This window comes from Pipistrellus kuhlii, unplaced genomic scaffold (genome assembly GCF_014108245.1).
Source record: "Pipistrellus kuhlii isolate mPipKuh1 unplaced genomic scaffold, mPipKuh1.p scaffold_m20_p_17, whole genome shotgun sequence".
Taxonomy (NCBI): domain Eukaryota; kingdom Metazoa; phylum Chordata; class Mammalia; order Chiroptera; family Vespertilionidae; genus Pipistrellus; species Pipistrellus kuhlii.
Genome location: NW_023425482.1, coordinates 17336246 through 17356442, shown reverse-complemented (window position 1 = coordinate 17356442; position 20197 = coordinate 17336246). Strand labels below are relative to the sequence as shown.

Genomic DNA, 20197 nt, shown 5'->3' with positions numbered 1-20197 from the left:
AAGTTATGTTATACATATGAAAACGCTTTTATAAGCAGTGTGTGATACCAATATTTAATAATAAAAATAGTTACTATTATTATGTCCTTGGCCTCCCCACCCCATGCTCCAGGAAATGCAAGAACAAAATTGTACAGTTCAGCCCACTCAATTTTTGTAAAACCTTTTGACATTCTTGAATGAGTGTGGCTAAAGGAAAAAAAAGGTGCAAACTCCTGGCTATGACAAGTCCTGAACTCCAGATTTATGGTTAGGTTAGTTCTCCTTGGCATCTAACCAGGTACTGTACCTTATTTACTTTGGCTCGTACCTTATTGCCAATCTACCTGAAGGATTTTAGCTTAGGTAGGTCACCTTTCCTTTAAATGGGCCAAGAGATCATGGCTTGTCTGTCCGTTCACATGGAAAATATTCCCTATCAGGTGTTGGTAATTATTTATCAAGCCAGTCCCTGTCTGGTTAGGCTGTCTTTGGGCTCATCAGGTTATGAGTTCATGAAGTCAGTCCGAAAGCCCCCTCTGGAAGGATTTTTTTATTTTTTATTTTTATTTTTTAGCTCTTTTGATAGATGAGGAAATCGAGGCCCTAAGAATTTACACCACTCGTCCAATGCAGGCTGCAATAACTGGCATCCTCTAATTTTTAAAAGTAAAGGATACCATGAAACCACAGAATCCCAAACCACCTGGTGCATGTTCCTGACTTGTACCTGAAGAAAAAGCTGAGGGAAGCATGTCATGTAGGTTGTCTAAAAAAAAATAAAATAAAAAAATAAAATGTATTTAAATTGAAAAAAAGAAAAAAAGAAAAAGAAAAAGCTAAGGTTTCATAGGAACGAGTTTGGGATTCTCGCGCGTTCGGACCGCTCAGCTCCCCAGCTCAGAGCTCAGGGTCCCCACCTGCTTTGCTTCTCCCACTTCCTAGCTCCCGGGCTGGCCCCGCCCCCTTCAGGTGGCCGGGTCGCTTCCTGGTCGCCCCGCCCCGCCCCGCCCCGCCCCGCCCAGGCGGAACCAATGTCCGCGGGGCTCCGGGGTCAGCCGGATCTTTCTCGCTCAGACCCTTCGCAGCGGTGACTCGGCAGCAGCGTCTCGCGTCATCAGTGACAGCCCCGACCTCTCGCTACGCTCTGCGTCGCTCTGCCGGGAGCAGTCACCTCCTCCCTGGCAAATAGTCCTCGGCGGGGTCCGAGCTTTCCGGGGGGCGAGGCGAGGGGAGGCGCGGGGAGTCGGCGGCCCGAGGACGCGGGATCGACCGGGAGAGGAAGCGAGGGACCTAGGTGTTCGGCAGTAGCGTGTGAACTCCGTTCGACACCCCCTTCCTCCTGAGGATCCCTCCGCCTGCAGTCGCGGTGGTGTGGCCGAGGGAGCCGCCATTTTGGATGTTCGGTTCCTGCTGCCACTGCCGCCGCCGCCGCCCCCGGAGCTGCTGGTTTCATTCGAGGTTTCGGGCCGGTGAGTGTCACTCGCAGCGCTTACGAGCGTTTTGTTTCTTGGGCCCCACGCCTGCCGGGAGCGCCCGGCCGGAAGCTTCCCGGGGCTCCGGTCCCAGGCTATGGGGGGGGGGGGGAGTTGTGAGGGGGGAGTGAGAAGAGAGGACAGAGGCTGGGCCAGGAGGGGGGCCCGGAGCCCCGGAGCCCCGGAGCCCCAGGGGCTGCTCCCACTTCTTGCTGGCCGACCCTGAGGCCTCGGACCGGGGAGGCTGTGCGCACATGACTGCGTTCCGTCGCCGGTGGAGTTGCCCGGCCGGTGCCCGCCTCCTTGGACCCATTGACTCGATCGGGCTGCGACCCTTCTTGGAAGGGGGCTCATTCAGAGCGCCACGTATCAACAACATTTTTTTTTTTAATTTTATTTTTGCATCTTGCACCCGAGTCAGGTCTTTGGTAGAACTCTTCGGCATTTCCAGAGGCCATAAGTGAATTGCTGTCTGCACCTGCAATGCCGTGTCCTCTCTCGGACGCGGACGTCGGCCTCGCCTCCACCTAGTCTTCCGACACCAACTTCTTTCCTAATTTCCCCGTGTGTGTGTGTGTGTGTGTGTGTCTGTCTGTCTCTAAACTCACCTTCCAGTACACCGCTTACCCTTCTCTCAAACTCCTGATCCTGCGGACGCCAGTTTCTAATCTTCCCGACTGCCTGCCTCCAAGAGTCGGGACGGTTGATTCTGTTTCCCTGCTAGGGTTCTGGCGTCTCGCTCAGCGTGTAACTTCTGCCGTAAATGTGTCTTATAAAGCTGATTAAATGGCTTGTTGGGGGAATAGGTTGGGAGGAGGCTGTCAAGGTGTTTTCTCATTTGCGGCATCCCTTCTAGTGCTGAACATTTAGCTTTTTGGTACTTATTGACACTTCATGTATCTTTCTTGGTGTTATATGGCCTAGGGCATGGAAATCTGCCCGTGAAGAAGAATCTTAATCTGATAAAGGTTAAGATAGAAAGGAATGTAACTTTTTTTTTTTTTTTTTTTTTTTTTTGCTACTGTAGGGATTAGTTCACAGAACAGAGGAGTTGAATGAAGATTTCTTAGTGATCTTAACTTTCAGGTATTTTGATCTGTAATGATATTTGCTGACTGATTCTAAGAAAGTACTTGGATTTTCCAGGGGATAGTTGGATTCCTCTGCTCCCAATAAGATTTGTTCGACTATATATACACGTTAACCTTCCGTTTAAAAAGGTAGATTCTCCAGGTACCCATAATCTCACCACTTTAGGAAATGTTTTTATTTATTTTGAGAGTCAGAGAGAAAGGGAGAGCGATAGAGAGACAGAAACATCGGTGGCTGTCTCCTGCACGCATCCCCAACTGGGGATCAGGGTTCCTGCCCTGACCAGGAATCAAACCCACGACCTCCTGGTTCCTGGGTGGACGCTCAACTGGTGAGCCTCACCAGCCTGGGCATCGCCACTTTTATTCTGCGCTTAAGTGTGTGTGCAGCATAGCATGACTTCCTACATTTCAAGTTAGTGTGTGTTATTGAATCACCTCTATGTCATCTTAGCCTGGGTTTTTTTACATTTTCAGAAGAGCAGTAACTTATTTGAGATGACAGTCTAGTGACTGCTGAAACGAAAATGTATAACTTGAACTGGGTCAAATCTTTTAATTCTTCCAGTTCATGCACCAAACGCATTTTTCTTATCGTCAGGTTATCAGGTAGTACCTTCCTGTACTGGTCATATGATGTCTCAGTAGAAGACTGAATGTTTTCATTGTAAATAGTCAGTGTTCTTACTTGTTTTAAGGAGACTTAAAAAAAATCTTAGCTACTATTTGTGTATTTACTCTGAAACTATGGAGTTATTTATTTGTTTTTGGTTTAAAGTCGGGGTGGGGAACTACTGGCCCTTCCTTTGGTCTGTCCCTGCCAAGGCAACCGCAGGCTGGGCTCGAAATTCAATAAACCAAGGAGCTTTTTTTCATAGCAATATGAATTTATATTAAATGAATTAAATTAAGCGAATGATGTTATAAAGACCCCAATGGCCCTTGGCAGAAAAAAAGGTTCCCCACCTCTGATTTAAAGCAACTGTCAAATACCAAACATTGTGGAATACTCATTTACTGCTACTGAAATGTTTCATCTCTGATATACAGGATTAAAACAAGGTATTGGGAGAGCTATTAGATAGGTCTTATTTAACTCAGTTCATTTTGTGGCACACTGTACTGGTATTTAAATGTTTTGCATTCAATTGGAGAAAGAGTCTTTTTGTCTTACAAATTATAAGCCAAATGGTGTTTAGTGTACTGTTGGTTGATTAGAACCTACAGACTTGAATGTCTGCTTTGTCTAACCTTGTTGAGATTATACTTGAAATTATTATTCCGGAAACCTTAACTCATTTTCTTTTGGGAGCAGTTCTTTGGTCTGTTTCATTGATAGCAAGCTCTAGATTTGAGAGTGAAACTGTAAAGTATAAAAATTGTCAGCAAAACCTTTGGTGACCTTCTGTTTATTTTTTAAAGTAGTCTTGAAATCAGTGGTGTACTAAAACAAAAACCCGGGTTTTTATGATTTATGAAAACTTTTTATACCAATTGAAAAAGTTGAAAAAGTATTTTTTCAAAAGGTTTTTTTTTTTTTTTTAAATATATTTTATTGATTTTTTACAGAGAGGAAGGGAGAGAGATAGAGAGTTAGAAACATCGATGAGAGAGAGTCATCGATCAGCTGCCTCTTGCACACCCGCTACTGAGGATATGCCCGCAACCAAGGTACATGCCCTTGACCGGAATCGAACCCGGGACCCTTCAGTCCCCAAGCCGACGCTCTATCCATTGAGCCAAACCGGTCTCGGCCAAAAGGTTTGTTTTTTTATTAATTCTTACCTGAGGATATTTTTCCATTGATTTTTTTTTAGAGTGGAAGGGAGGTCGAAGACTCAGAGATACAATTGGTTGCCTCCCACACTCCCTCTTTTCCCCCCAATCAGGGTGGGGATTGAGCCTGAAACCAAGGTATGTGCCTTTGACCGGAATTAAATATAAGAGCTTAGATAAATCTACATGTTCTCCTAATTTTAAAAACTGACCTGATCCTTCAGGGTGCTCTATTCACTGAAAAAAACTGGCTAGGACTCAAAAGATTATTTTTAATTAAAAAATCGGGAAGCTACTTACCAAAACAGATTTTGAAATGCTTAATTCCTATTTGATGAGGACTTAAAAGTTTTGTGTATACAGAGGGACTTAATTGATATAAAAATTTTTAAATTATTATTTGGGTTTAGTGTCAGAAAATCTACAATAATAACTTTTCTTCAAACTCCAGCAACTTGTTTAGCTGTTTTTGGTGTTTATGATTCAATTTTTATTTGCTTTTCTCCATCCCTTTGTTACTTTTATTCAGTTTCATTCAGGATAATATTTAAAGTAGCAAGCAATTTTAAAATTAGGAGAACATGTAGATTGATAGCTCTTATATTTCTTGGCTTACAAAATTTGAAAATGATCTTTGTCAAACAGTAGCAGAATATTTTCATTTGCCTTTTTGCATAGAAAATCTTATTTTTTGTAAAGGCAGTCATTTCTATTTTTAAAATATGCATAAGATTTTTTCTTCACTGAAGGAGTAGCACATCCCACTTAATTTGGTATGAATTCTGGTTACTAGAACAGTCACATCCATGTTTGAAGGGCCCTGAAGTAAGTAAATAAATAAAAAACATACTTGCCAAACTTGAGTCAGCATCAGCTAACATTTGTGTAAAAGTGCAAGGTTTAGGATAATGTGATTGAAACAAGAAATGCTGTTTTATCACAAGGTACTTAGAAGTCTTTGTTTGTTTTTTGGCCCACTGAAACCACTGGAGCAAGAAATTTATTAATAAGTTATAAATGTTGTCAGTGAAAAATAGACTTAGAAGGGAAAAATTCATTTTTTAAAAGGCAGAGAAGATGTTTGTGACTTTTGTACATAATGAATATTTAAAGACATCTTAAAGGCAAGTAGTTTCTACCCCCCTTTCTCTGTTGTCAAAGAGTGACAGTCACTGTGTAACCTGATACAAATGCTTTGCTCACTCCAGCTTGCTTGTTGTAGCTGACTATATTTTCTTTGTACCAACCATCCTAGGCTTTCAGCTTGTCTGGCTTTGAGGTTAATGTTACGTATTCTTAGGAAGAGTAAATATGAGAAAGACATGAACTTAAATCTTTGGAACTGTAAATTTTTTGCACATTCATTTTTAAAAGCCTTTGGGTTAAAATAAAGACTGCCATAGCATAGATGATGTACAGTATTTGGTTATAAGATCTAACTTGTAAATGACCACACAGTTAGTTGTATACCTCAAATTAAAAGAAGTTCCATTAGTGTGTTTACGGCTCAATTTAGTGAAACTGTTTACTAAACCTCGCTATTGGGAAATGGTTCAGTTTTAAGCTGAAGAAAAGGAAGGGAAGGTACTTTTTATTCCTTTTTAGATGTCTGTACAAAAGATTTGGTTCCCTTCTCACTTTATGAAAATTTTGAATACATGATACTTTAAAAATATGGTCAATTGAATTATTATCTGTGTACATATGTACACAGATAATAATTTAATAAAAAAAATCTAAAGATAAAAAAATATGGTCAAAACACTGGTTTGAGATGAATTCTGAAAACAATTAGGCACACTGTGTAGAGTAATTGAATCTTGGCTGGTATTAGTTTTTTTGTATGATCCTTGAAGGAAAGTATTTTAAGAGGAGAGAACCTTTATTTCTGATAGTACCAAATATATGTGGTGTCTTATAAATGTGTATTTGTCTCTACCAGTTAATGCTTCACCTCTGTATTTTCTTTAAAAACTTTCCATGATGAAAGCTTAATAAATGTTGATTATTTTAGAAAGTAGAATGAGGAAGTAGCTTACAATTTGATTTTATTAGCATGTAGTTGTATTATTTTTATTTACATTTACTGAAATTTTTGCTGTTCCTTGAATACTGCATGTTCTTTCATTCTCCTTATACCTGTTCTTCCTATACCTGGAATCTTTCTCCCTGCACCAGCGAACCTGTTCTTCCTTCTCTCTATCCCCCCAGGCAAAGAGGTGCAGGCCTTTTTAGTACTTACTGTCTACTTCCCCCAGTCTTCAGAAGATAGGAACCATCTAATTTGGAATATCCCTAGTACACAGCACAGTGCCTGACACTTAGTAGCTACTCTGTGGAGTAGATTATAGGAATGAAAACAGTGTGAAAAAAACTGTTCAGGTGCTCAGCTATATGGTAATTGGTTGATTCTAGAGCCAAAAGCTGTCGGGGTGCTGAGTGAATTATGTGAATCTACTGCAGGCCATTTACTTGTGACGGGTAGAGTTGATGTCAATACAATTTATTTTCAGGTATAGGAAACATATACAAAACCTTGTCTTCACGTCTTTGAAAAATTGTTTATTTAATTCTGAAATTGCTGTTATTTTTTACTCTTTGTGATTTACTTAGGTTTAAAAAAATATATTTTATTGATTTTTTACAGAGAGGAAGAGAGAGAGGTAGAGAGTTAGAAACGTCGATGAGAGAGAATCATCGATCAGCTGCCTCTTGCACATCCCTACTGGGGATGTGCCCGCAACCAATGTACATGCCCTTGACCAGAATCAAACCTGAGACTTTTCAGTCCACAGGTTGACACTCTATCCACTGAGCCAAACCGGTTTTGGCAACTCAGACTTTTTCTTATGCAAAAGCTTCATGCAGCCGGCAACCATCCTAGGCTTTTCAGCTTTTCTAGCTTTGAGGTTAATGTTATGTATTCTTGGGAAGAGTAAATATGAGAAAGACATGAACTTAAATCTTCGGGACTGTAAATTTTTTATATGGTATGAAGAGTGTTGGAGGGGGTGTCTTAGGGTTTTCCTTTGAATAGAGAGCCAACTATGTCAGGCCTAAATAAACCATTCTTTAAAAAAAAAATCCGTTTGGTAATTTCTTTTAAAAAAATGTTTTTATTGACTTTAGAGAAAGAGGAAGAGAGAGAGAGAGAAAGAGAGAGAAACATTGATGAGAGAGAAACATTGATCAGCTGCCTCCAACTCCTCGTACTGACATTTTGTGCAACCAAGGCAGAGGCTGTGGATGACTATTCTTAAACATTTATTCTTTTTAAAAAGTATATATTTTATTGATTTTTTACAGAGTGGAAGAGAGAGGGACAGAAAGCTAGAAACATCGATGAGAGAGAAACATTGATCAGTTGCCTCCTGCTCACTCCCCACTGGGGATGTGCCCGCAATCAAGGTACATGCCCTTGACCAGAATAGAAACTGGAACCTTTCAGTCGGATTGGCCGATGCTCTATCCACTGAGCCAAATCGATTCGGCAAACATTTATTCTTATATCTATATTGATTGAAAATAATTCTATTGACTTCAGAAAACCTCAAAAAGTCTACTATTTGGATTGCATTATATTCATATATTAATTTTGGGAGGTGTGATATTTTTAATGATGATAATTTTTCTTTATTATGATGAATTTCCATTTGTTCAGGTCTGGTTTTAGTTTTAGGTCCTTCAGTAAAGGTTTCAGTGATTTAATAGTTTTCTTCACCTAGTTCCAATATCTTTATTGCTAAATTTATTCCTAGATATTTTGAAGTTTTTGACACTATTGTCCAGGGACTTTTTCCCTTTCTAACTCATGTCAAAAACTTTGGTTTAAAAAGGTTCTTTAATTTCCTATAATCTTCCCATCCCTGCCCTACCCCTTTCTTAGTATCCCAAATTAAAACAACTTGGATTCATGAAGAATATAGTAGGGAAAACTTATCTTAGTATAAAATCACTTATAAAACTTTCTAATGCCGTCCGAAAAATAAACTTAGATAAATGTGACTGTTCTTTTAGAATGACTGCCATCTTATTATTTTGAAAGTTTACAGTTTCACTTTATCCATTCTAGTTTTTGTTAATTTTTTTTGAATTTTAAAGCAAGATTTATTGCTCATAATACATGTTAATTATTTGAAAGATATCAGAAAACATACAGAAATTAAAAAGGTATCTATATTCACACTAGTCGTTGATAGTCTCTCTTAACATTTATTATTATGCCCTTTCAGGAATATATTTAAAAACTAAGACCTTGTTTTGAGAATTTTGTCATAATTCTTGACAATTGAGGTAGGGAAAGTGAAAACATTTTTTATTTTATTAGTGTCAGGTTAGATTTGATCCTATTTATATATCATTGCTTGGCCTTTACTGATTTTCATGCATCTTAATGCAATTGAATTGTTCACTAAGTATATTTGCATACACCTATTTTTAAAATCTCAGATTTGGTGAATTTTGGGTATGGATGATTAAGCATATTAATTACTGTTACATTTTAGGGAGAATTGCTTTTAAGACCTTTTAGAGGAATGCCAGCTGGCTGCCTAGCCAGTGTGGTGGTATCTCAATGTGGTGGAACAGACTACTCCTTAGCCTTGAAGATCAAGAAATTCCATTTCAGTATTTCACGTAGGAATGATTCAGCCTAAGCAAACTTATTGATGTGTAAGTTAGAATGACAGTGTTGTGATTCACAAGGGGCTAAGCATTTATTACTGTATCAATTTTCCAGGGCACCCTGTTCCTTGTATGGAGGTACTTGGGAGGCAAGGTGCTTGAGAAGGCTGTTAATCAGAAAGTTAAATTGTAAGCTTAAGACCAAAGCATATAAAGTTGGACGGTCTTGAGTGTTCCATCATTCTAGTCTGTAGTAAAACCTGATGGAAGAACTGTCCTTGTCCCACAATGGTGTTTGCCCCTCAGTGACCAAAATACTTATCTCCAGATTTAATCTCTCTCATTCAAACAGTGATGTACTAATACTGATCTCCCCTTTTCTTCATTCTGTAGAACATTTCCCTTCTATAAACACATTTCTTCATGCAGGGAAAATAGAACCTGTACTTCTGCTCTCCCACCCCCAGAGAGAAAAACACAAAGACAGTGAAAAAAATTTGCTAAGTTAATTAATAACAGTTGGTACCTATAAGATGTTAGAAAGTAAAAGTCTGATTGAAGCTTAATACTATTGATTAATTGGTGTAAACTTCCTAACTATTAAGTATTCTTATTCATTTGGCCATAATATTTTGTGAGTTGTAAATGCATTAAAGGAATTTACATATGAATATATTCCTTTAATGCATAAATATAAGTATATTTATAAAAACATATTTATAAGTACATATATATTTATCCCAAAAATGTATATACATACTTTGAATAATTATAAAGGCAGTGTTTATTAAAGTACATTTCATTTTCAAAATTGAACTATCAGCTGTCAAAGTGTGTGTGTGTGTGGTGTGTGTGTGTGTGTGTGTGTGTGTGTATGGAATAAAAATATGAAATAGGGCTTCTGTGTGGAGCATAATATGTCTGTATGGAGAATGTGAGAAAGAAAGCATGAAACCTTTATTGGAGCATTTTGCTTAGTGTTAACTTAGGTCCCTTCAGCATTCTCAGCCATACTTACACATCTGTGACTAGATGTTATATTGACAAAATTAATTGAAATCTAATTTCTTTTCTTGAATCTTATAGTGTAAAAGGAAGAATTCAAATACAGTCTTTGTGTTGGGTAGGAAAGGAGGTGATTTTAATATTGAAAATTTGCTTTTAATTTAGAATTCTCTTTAGATTTAGAGCTCAAAATCCCTTTAGCTTTAGGGGAAGAAGGACCACATAGCAGCAGGAGCCCAGTTCTTTTTGTTTTGTTATATGTTCTTGATCAATATTCTTAATATGCTCTTGACTTTTGGCTGTCAGTCGCTCATACAGCCCAGTAGCATGAGCTCAGAAGTGGGAAGAATGTTAACTGAGCAGGATTGAGTCCTGATGCCTTTCTCATAGCTGGAATCTTAGTGATTGTTTTTGTCTCTCTGTTTAAAGTTTTATTTCCTGTAATCATTTATTATTTTGATTATTCTTTGGGTAATCTAATTTAGTTAAAACTCCAACACCTCATTTTGTTTAACCATTTTGCATAAAAATTTTTCCAAAAGTTCCTCTATATTTTCACCATTATCTGCCAAATAACCACTAATGAAATAGAAATACAATAATCTATAATCCCTGTACCTTAACAAGTCAGACTTTTAGTTTTTCTCTGTTCTCTGTTCATCCTTATCCTAAAGCGGGACATTTAATTTAATACAGTGTACAAACCATGTGAATATAAAACATAAGGACAGGCATTGAAAAAAAAAAATGAACTTCTAAATATAAATATTTAGATATAAAAGGTGAGATGAATATAAACACAGTCAAAATGTTAGACGTAACATATCTTTCTCAGTTTTTGATGGATTATAAAATGTTTAGAAATGGGTTACCGGTATTCCACAGATGCAGTTGTTATCTTTTTTAATTTATTTTTTTTTATTATGTTTTTGTTAATCCTCACCTGAGGATATTTTTCCATTGATTTTTTTTGTGAGAGTAGAAGAGAGAGGGAAAGACAAAGGGAAACATTGATGTGAGAGAAACAACATCGATGTTTCTCTCTCATCGATGTTTCTAGCTCTCTATTTCTCTCCCCTTCTGTGGAAAATCAATAAAATATATATTAAAAAAACAAAAACACAACAACCTGAAATCTAGCCTCATAACAGATTTTATATTTTATAGTATAGTACTAGAGGCCCAATGCACGAAATTCTATAGGATTGTTAACTAGGCACAGTGTTGTATATCTCTAGAATTTATTAATCTTGCTATTCTATTTGAATGATTATTTCTGTTATATAAAGGTTTTATTTATTTGTTTTTTGTTTTGTTGCTGTTTTAGTTTCTTCCCTTGCTGTTAGGTTTTGTTTGAAACTATCATCAGTGTCCTTTTCTAAAACAGCTTCTATCTCCTGGCTCCCCACCCTTCTCTCTTTCCCCTTCAGCTTTCTAATTTGTTCTGGTCTGGAACAGGCTGAACAAGGACCTTGAGAACCTTTGTCAAGTAGATGTTTTAATGTGTTGATGTTTAGTATGTCTCTGTACTGGCTGCACAAGATTATAAAAATGATTTGGAATCTCAGCTATGTTCATTCCATTCCAATACTTTTTTTTTTTTTTAAAGATAAACTTTGTTATTGTTATTTATTTATTTTTATTTTTCTAAAAATATATTTTATTGATTTTTTACAGAGAGGCAAGGAGAGGGATAGAGAGTTAGAAACATTGATAAGAGAGAATCATCGATCAGCTGCCTCTTGCACACCTACTGGGGATGTGCCTGCAACCCAGGTACATGCCCTTGATCAGAATTGAACCCGGGACCTTTCAGTCTGCAGGCTGACGCTCTATCCACTGAGCCAAACCGGTTTCGGCTGTTATTGTTATTTATAAAAGGTGTTTAATCTGTTGTATTTTAAGGAATTTTGTGGTTCTTGAGTATTTTTAAAAGCAAGTAAAAACTTTCAAAAAATAAGGAAATTCTCAACATTGTAACAAAAGCAAGTAGATTATGTTTTCTAGACTATTTGGTCTACGTAGGTAAATTAGATATGTTTGAATTAATTTTTTAATATGAAATATATCAGAGATAAAACAGGTTAAGAATAATATACATTTACTTAACTGCAACCTAATCTAAGAAGTAAAATATCTCCAATATAGCTGAAGCCTCTTCTATAACACTTTTTTTCCTTTTATTTTTTTAAATGTATTTTTATTGTTTTCAAAAAGGAAAGGAGAGGGAGAGAGAGAAATATCAATGACTAGAGGCCAGTGCATGAAATTCGTGCATGGGTAGGGTCCCTAGGCCTGGCTGGCAATCAGGGCCGATTGGGGCCTTCCTTTCCCTGGCTCCCGGCTGTTGGCCAGGGCCTTCCTTCGCTGCGTGCCACCCCCTGGTGGTCAGTGCCCAGCGGTTGAACTCCCAAGGGGACAATTTGCATATTAGCCTTTTATTATATAGGACTAAAGGCCTGATGCACGAAGATTCATGAAAGAATGGGCCTTCCTTTCCCTGGCTGCCCGCACCTCCTTTGCTCCAAACCCGAAGCCTCCTTTCTGCTTCCCACACTGCCCTGAGGCTAGGAGTGGCTGGGAGGTGCTAAATGCCTGCATCATCACCATGGCAATGAGAGATACAAGCATCCTGCCTTGCCCCCAGCCACTCAGCACCTGTGCATGCAAATTAACCTGCAATCTTTGTTGGGTTAATTTGCATATCCACTCCTGATTGGCTGATAGTCAATTTGCATCTTACTCTTTTATTAGTGTAGATGAGAGAGAATCATTGATTGTTTACCTCATGTACGGCCCCACTAGGAATCAAGCCCACAACCCAGCCATGTGCTGGGAATTGAACCATGACCTCCTGGTTTATAGGTTAAGACTCAACCACTAAGCCATGCCATTAGGGCTCTTCTGTATTACTTTGTCCCTGATCATATTCACCTCCCTTCCAGAGGTGCCACTGTGTTGATTTGATCTTTATCTTTCACATGTGTATTCTTATTTTCTTGCTGCATTTTTATATTTCTAAATAATAGATTCTTTTACATATTTTAAAACGTTATAAATGTTACTGCAACTTGTTTTTGTGCAAGTTTAATTTATGTAAGGGTAGTTTATATAGCCAACATTATATGGCCAACATTTGTTTAGTGCTTATTATGTACCAGGCAGTGCTAAGAATTTCACATGTATTCTCAGATGAGAAAATGGAAGCTCTGAGAGGTTAAGCCACTTACTCAAGGACACAGCTAATAAGTGATAGAGCTGGGATTCAAATCCAGATAATTTTACTCTAGGATCATAATTTTAAATAATATTAAGAGTCATCGAATAAGGATAAAGGTCCACAATCCTTTATCTCAGTTCACAAATCCAAAAAACTCCGAAAACCAAGAGTTCTTTATAATTTTTTTGGTGTTGAATTCAGATATGACCAGACTTGAGGCTGTTAATATTTATTTCTCTATTTTGCTGTGAATATTCATATGTGTTGTAGAATGATTGTTTGATAATGAAACTGCTGCCCCAGATATGGTGGACCAGTTATGATATATAGTATTTACACTGTGTTACCTTTCTAAAATTCAGAAAATTCTGAGTTCTGCCTTAAAGGTTTTGGATGAGAAAGTATAGATCTCATTCCTGCCCCTTGCTGAATTCAAGATTCTCAAACTTATAGCTGCATTTCACTTAAGTAGAGTACATATGATACATTTACTCCTTATTGAAGTTCATTTTGTTGATTCCTTGTAGAGAACTGCTTGACAGTATTTATCTGTTAGGGGGACTACACTTGATATACAGAAAATGACACTTTTAAAATTAACAAACTGAAAATAGGATGATAAGTAAGGTGTTCATTAAATATTTGCATGAATTTTTAGAGGTAATCCCATGCCCTTATTTATTAGTTGATGGAACAGAGGCTTAGAGAAGTCAGATGGTTTGCCCTGAGTTGCTTGGATGACGATGGTAGTTAATTATTAGGATCTTTCTTTTAATGTTTTGGCTCTAATATTTCTTTAAGATATGTTTTTTTTTTTAATGGGATTTCCATGATTTATAGAAACCATCTGAGGAAAACATCATGATATTAAGAGTACGTATTTGAAAGATTTAAGAACTTCGACCTACCATTCAAAAATCTTCATTCAAGCCCTGGCCAGAATGGCTTGGTTGGAGCATCGACCTGTACACAGAAAGATTGTGGGTTCCATTCCTGGTTAGGACACATTCCTAGGCAACTGGTTGATGTTTCTCTCTCACATCGATGTTTCTTTTTCTCTAAAGTCAGTAAGCATGTCTTCAAGAGGATTTTATTTTATTTATTTATTTATTTTAAAAATATATTTTATTGATTTTTTACAGAGAGAAAGGGAGAGAGATAGAGAGCTAAAAACGTCGATGAGAGAGAAACATCGACCAGCTGCCTCTTGCACACCCCCTACCGGGGATGTGCCCGCAACCAACGTACATACCCTTGACCGGAATCGAACCTGGGACCTTTCAGTCTGCAGACTGATGCTCTACCGCTGAGCCAAACCGATTTCGGCTTCAAGTGAGGATTTTAAAAAAACCTCTTTATTCAAACTATAAAACTAGCCCTGACTGATTTGGCTCAGTGGATAGAGCATCGGCCTGTGGACTGACGAGTCCTGGTTTCGAGTCTGGCCAAGGACACATACCTGGGTTGCAGGCTCCATCCCTAGTGGAGGTTGTGCAGGAGGCAGCCAATCAGTGGTTCTCTCTCATCATTGATGTTTCTATCTCTCTATCCGTCTTCCTCTCTGAAATCAATAAAGAAATATATTTTTAAAATATCCTAAAAGGCTAATATGCAAATTATCCACTTGACCAAGAATTCAGGAGTTCGACTATGCAGGGCCGGCTGACCAACTATCTGTGGGTCCTCCCCCCAGCCAACCCCACCCTGATCAGCCCACCCCCCCAATTGGGGGTGGGGCAGGTGGGCTGACAGAACCCTACCTGTGCACGAATTTGTGCAGTGGGCCTCATGATCTCCAAGTCTTCTTTGTGGAAGGACAGGAGGAAAGGCAAACTTAGGCCTGATTCTGTACCCCAGCTGTTTGTCCTTTTGCTTGTAATTGTTTTACTTTAATAGCTGTTTCTTCCAATGCATAGTTTCTGTGGTGTGCCTTCCTCCTTTCAGTGCTTTGGCCAAAATATAGACAGAAATTTCTTGCTCTCTTCTGCAGGACTTGAAATGGCTGGAATTTTCAGAATAGACTTTCTTTTTTTCCAAAAACATTATTTATTTATTTATTTGGATTTTAACATCAGCTTTAATTGTTAATTTGGTCTTCAAATATAAAGTGACTTCCTTCAATGTTGTATATGTAGTAAACAAATCTATTATATGATTAGCTCACACTTCATTACTTTGAAATATTCTAGTTTGTTTAGAACTTGAGCATCAATCATTTGTATATTAAACTATTAACATATAATTACATATTTATGGTTTTACATAGGAATTGGTAGAGATTAATTCTAATATTTTTAAGCAAATAAATCCAACATTATACATTTAAAAATTTGTTACCTCTTCATTGGAGTCGCCTTGAGAGGTTACATCATCTTCCAATAATTCAGCCCTTTTTAAAATATTTCTTTATTGATTAAGGGCAATGGGGGGCAGGATAAGAAATGTATCCTTATCCCCCCCATTGTCCTTCCAACCCCCCACTCATGCCCTCACCCCCTGTTGTCTGTGTCTGTTAGTTAGGCTTATATGCATGCATACAAGTCCTTTGGTTGATTTGTCCTTCTTACCCCTTCCCTCCCCTATCTTCCCTCTGAGGTTTGACAGTCTGATTAATATTTCTCTGTCTCTGGATCTGTTTTGTTCATCAGTTTAAGTTGTTCATTATATTCCATAAATGAGTGAGATCATGTGATATTTATCTTTCTCTGATTGGCTTATTTCTCTTAGCATAGTGTTCTCTAGTTCCATCCATGCTGTTGCAAATGGTAAGAAATCCTTTTTTTTACTGCAGCGTAGTATTCCATTGTGTAGATGTACCACAGTTTTTTAATCCACCCATCTGCTGATGGGCTGTTTCTAAGTGTTAGCTATGGTGAATTGTGCAGCTATGAACATAGGAATGCGTATATCCTTTCTGATTGGTATTTCTAATTTCTTGGGATATGTTCCTAAAAGTTTGATCACTGGGTCAAATGGGAGTTCCATTTTTAATTTTTTGAGGAAACTCCATACTGTTCTCCACAGTGGCTGCACCAGTCTGCATTCCCACCAGCAGTGCATGAGGTTCCTTTTTCTCCACATCCTCGCCAGCACTTGTGGTTTGTTGATGATAGCCATTCTGACAGGTGTGAAATGGTACTGCATTACCAGATATCAAGCTGTATTACGAAGCCACTGTTTTCAAAACAGCCTGGTACTGGCACAAGAACAGACATTTAGACCAATGGAATAGAATAGAGAACCCAGAAACCGACCCAAATCACTATGCTCAATTAATGTTCGACAAAGGAGGCATGAACATACAATGGAGTCAAGACAATCCCTTCAATGAATTATGTTGGGAAAATTGGACACATACATGCAGAATAGACTTTTTTACATAATCATGCTGTCCCTTTTTAGAACCCTCAACTTTACTGGCAACCATTTAATCTTTTCTCCATCACTATAGTTTTGTCTTTTTGAAAAATATAAGTGCAGTTATTTAATATGTAACTTTTTGAGACATTTTCTTTCACTAGGCATAATGTCTTAGAGCTGTGCTTCTTATGGTGTGTAGAAATATTTTGTTCCTTTTTATTGCTACATAGTGTTCCATTTTATTAATTTACTATCTTTTTCTCTCCATTTTTTGGCAATTATGAACAGCAATTGCTGGGTCATATGGTAATGCCTGGAGAGAAATGGAGGTGCGGCTACTGGCCAGACTGGGCGAGAAAGAGAGAAGCAAGTGCTGATCAAAAGCTGCCACAAGGTCAATGGATGGGGAAAATGGTACCAGTACTACTGCCTCAGAAGGATCATGTTATATACTACAAGCCTGATCCCAGGTAGCAGGAATTGCTTTACCATTGCTCTGGTGCCTGCTGAGCCTGCCCTTTGAGTGTGTCATTTGTGGGGTCCTCGGGAGTTGCTCTGATATGGTCTGAAGCTGGCCACCAGGGGCGTTGGTTCTGGAGCCTCTTGGGATATGCAGGCCAAGGTCAGCTGCTGCCTGTACCCTGCCCAATGCCACACGGTATGAGCTAAAAAGTGATCTGTAGATGGTTGCCACTTGTTCTGGGCTCGGAGTTGCCTGTGAACTGAGGCCAGATGCTTCTTGTTTGGGGTTTGTGAACCTTTGAGAGATTTTAGGAAAGCCCATAGCATGAACCAACACAGGCTATTTGTATGGAAAAGCCACTGGAAATGGGCTTGGTGGGCCTTCAAGTTGGGTGGTCAGGTCTCAGGGAATCACCAGGGCTGGCAAAAGAGTGTTAGCTGATTTGAAGGAAACTGGGATATGGTGCCAGCCTGTGCCTCAGGGATAGGGCTCATCAAAGGAACACTGCCAGCATTTCTGTCTGGGAGAAAGCTGTCCCTCCATCCCTTGCCCTGGGGCCAGACTGTTCAAGCTCCTGTTGAGGAGTAAGTTTATCAGCATGTGAGAGTGTTGGCTCTTTAACAGGAACACTTGGGATTCCAGCAACCCTTTGTTTTAGTTGGCCATAATCTCTGCTGGTGTTCACAGCCAGAAGTTGTGAGAACTTCTCTTCCCAGCACTGGATGCCTGGGCTGGGGGCCTAACATGAGGTTGGGATACCTCATTCCTCAGCGGGGATTTCTGAAGCTGAGAGACAACTCTCCCAATTTTTAAGGGCCATATGTAGGTGTGAGACCAACCTAATCTGTGCCTGGGCCCCTCCTATCAGTCTCAATGCAGCTTCTTTTGTATATCCTTAGTGATAGGAATTCTCTTCATGTGCACTTCAGACAGTTTTCAATGATGGTGGTTTTGTAGTTTGGTTGTAATTTTGAAGTGCTCATGGAGGAGTTGAGTACAGCATTTACCTACACCCATCTTGACTGGAAGACTCAAATTAAATTTTGTTTATTATGTAAGTTTAGGGTCCAGGGATAAATCTCCTTCCTCTCCATATAAATATCCATCAGTGCTAGCACCATTTGTTAAAAGACTACATTTTTCTTAATGAATAACCTTGGTTCCTTTGTTGAAAACCATTTAGCATACTTGTGTGGGTTTATTCCCAGACTTTCTATTTTGCTCCATTAGTCTCTATCTCTTTAAGAATATATATATTTTTATTGATTTCAGAGAGGAAGGGAGAGGGAGAGAGAGAGAGAAAGAGAGGGACATCATGAGAGAATCATTGACTGACTGACTGCTGCATGCCCCCTACTGGGGATTGAGCCCACAACCCAGCATGTGCCCTGATTGGGAATTGAAACCATGACCTGGTTCATAGGTTGACACTCAATCACTAAGCCATTCTGGCTGGGCTCTAATTCTACCTTTAAATTTAGTTTCACAGTATCCTGATTGCTGTGGCTTTGTAGTATTCCTTGAAATTAGGTAGCTTAAGTTTTCCAACTTTTTTTTTTTTTTTTTAATGATTGTTTTGGCTATTATAGATTCTTTTTAAAAAAATATATATTTTATTGATTTTTTTACAGGGAGGGAGAGGAATAGAGAAACAGAAACATCCATCAGCTGCCTCTTGCACATCTCCCACTGGGGATGTACCCACAGCCAAGGTACATGGCCCCCCGTCCCCCTTTTTTTAATATATATATATATTTTTTATTTTTATTGATTTTTCACAGAGAGGAAGAGAGAGGGATAGTTACAAACATCAATGAGATATAATCATCAATCAGCTGCCTCTTGCACACCCCCTACTGGGGATGTGCCCGCAACCAAGGTACATGCCCTTGACCAGAATCGAACTTGGTACCTTTCAGTTCCCAGGCCGATGCTCTATCCACTGAGCCAAACCGGTCTCGGCAAATATATTTTTTTTAATTGATTTTTTACAAAGAGAAAGAGAGAGGGATAGAGAGTTAGAAACATCAATGAGAGAGAATCATTGATCAGCTGCTTCTTGCACACCCCCTACCAATGTACATGCCCTTGACCGAATCGAACCTGGGACTTTTCAGTCCACAGGCCGATGCTATATCCACTGAGCCAAACCAGTTAGGGCTATAGATTATTTTTTAAACTTTTTACTTTTAAAAATACTCATGAGAATATGACACTAATAATCTTCTGAGATTGTTTTATTATTTTTCTTCTCAACACATTTTCAAAAAGTATCCAAGTGTTCTGAGAAGATTACCATTTCTTGGAAAGGTGATTTAACTTGACAATTGGTCCTTTCAACTGTCAGACATTTTGTTGAGTTGAGCTTTGATTATGATTATATTCAATACTCATCTGATACTTTGTTGAACTATGTTGAGTTTAACAACAACTGAGCAGAACATATCTTTTCTAAGATTAGGTCATAAACTGTTCTTTATTATTTTAATGATTAAGTAAAGATTTGAGTTGAGTTTCCAAGATATTTTGATTATTAGTGATGGACTTTACATATTAGTGTATTCTATGTCTTTAACATCTTCAGTTTGTATTTTTTCCAGAAATTAACTGAGTTGAGGGGTTTGTCTGTAATAATTGCTTTGTATTTATGGACTAGCAAGGCTTGAATTTTTAAATTTATTTTTTGTAAGAGAACATCTATTTGGTAAATCATAGAGTAACTCCTAGAAGAAATGGGTGTAGGAAACAAGTTCTCGAGGTAAAGGACGGGCCCTTGGAGCTTGGGAGTGGGGAAGCTAATGGTAATTAATGCGCCGGGGGAAGGGAAAGGGAAAGATTTGGCCTGCTCCTGTGAGGGAGAGCCAAGGCTTGAATTCTTAAAAATCGGAAATTTACTTGGGAAGTTGTGTGAATGGTTTTAATAATAAAAATATGTGAACATCTTTAATGTCTTTTCATATCCAGAGGATGCCAGCCCCCATCAGATTGCGGGAGCTGATCCGGACCATCCGGACAGCTCGGACCCAAGCTGAAGAACGAGAAATGATCCAGAAAGAATGTGCTGCAATCCGGTCATCTTTTAGAGAAGAAGACAATACATACCGATGTCGGAATGTGGCAAAATTACTATATATGCACATGCTGGGCTATCCTGCTCACTTTGGACAGGTAGGCTGGGCTGAGATCACATCTAGCAAGGGTACTC

General features: G+C 38.7%; 1 protein-coding gene across 3 annotated transcripts in view; it reads left to right on the top strand.

Annotated features, from left to right (window-relative positions):
* The first annotated feature begins 1038 nt into the window (after positions 1-1038).
* The window catches only part of AP1G1 (adaptor related protein complex 1 subunit gamma 1), a 70011-nt gene continuing 50852 nt past the window's right edge, over positions 1039-20197 (top strand). Inside the window, exons 1-2 of one of the 3 annotated variants that reach the window (XM_036441103.2) lie at positions 1039-1451; positions 19957-20160. In XM_036441103.2, the coding sequence (XP_036296996.1) occupies positions 19960-20160 (201 nt within the window). In that variant the 5' untranslated portion in view covers positions 1039-1451; positions 19957-19959. Of the gene's footprint in view, positions 1452-19279; positions 19303-19956; positions 20161-20197 lie in introns of those variants that run through there. The other 2 variants (XM_036441105.2, XM_036441104.2) reach the window with 2 other exon arrangements.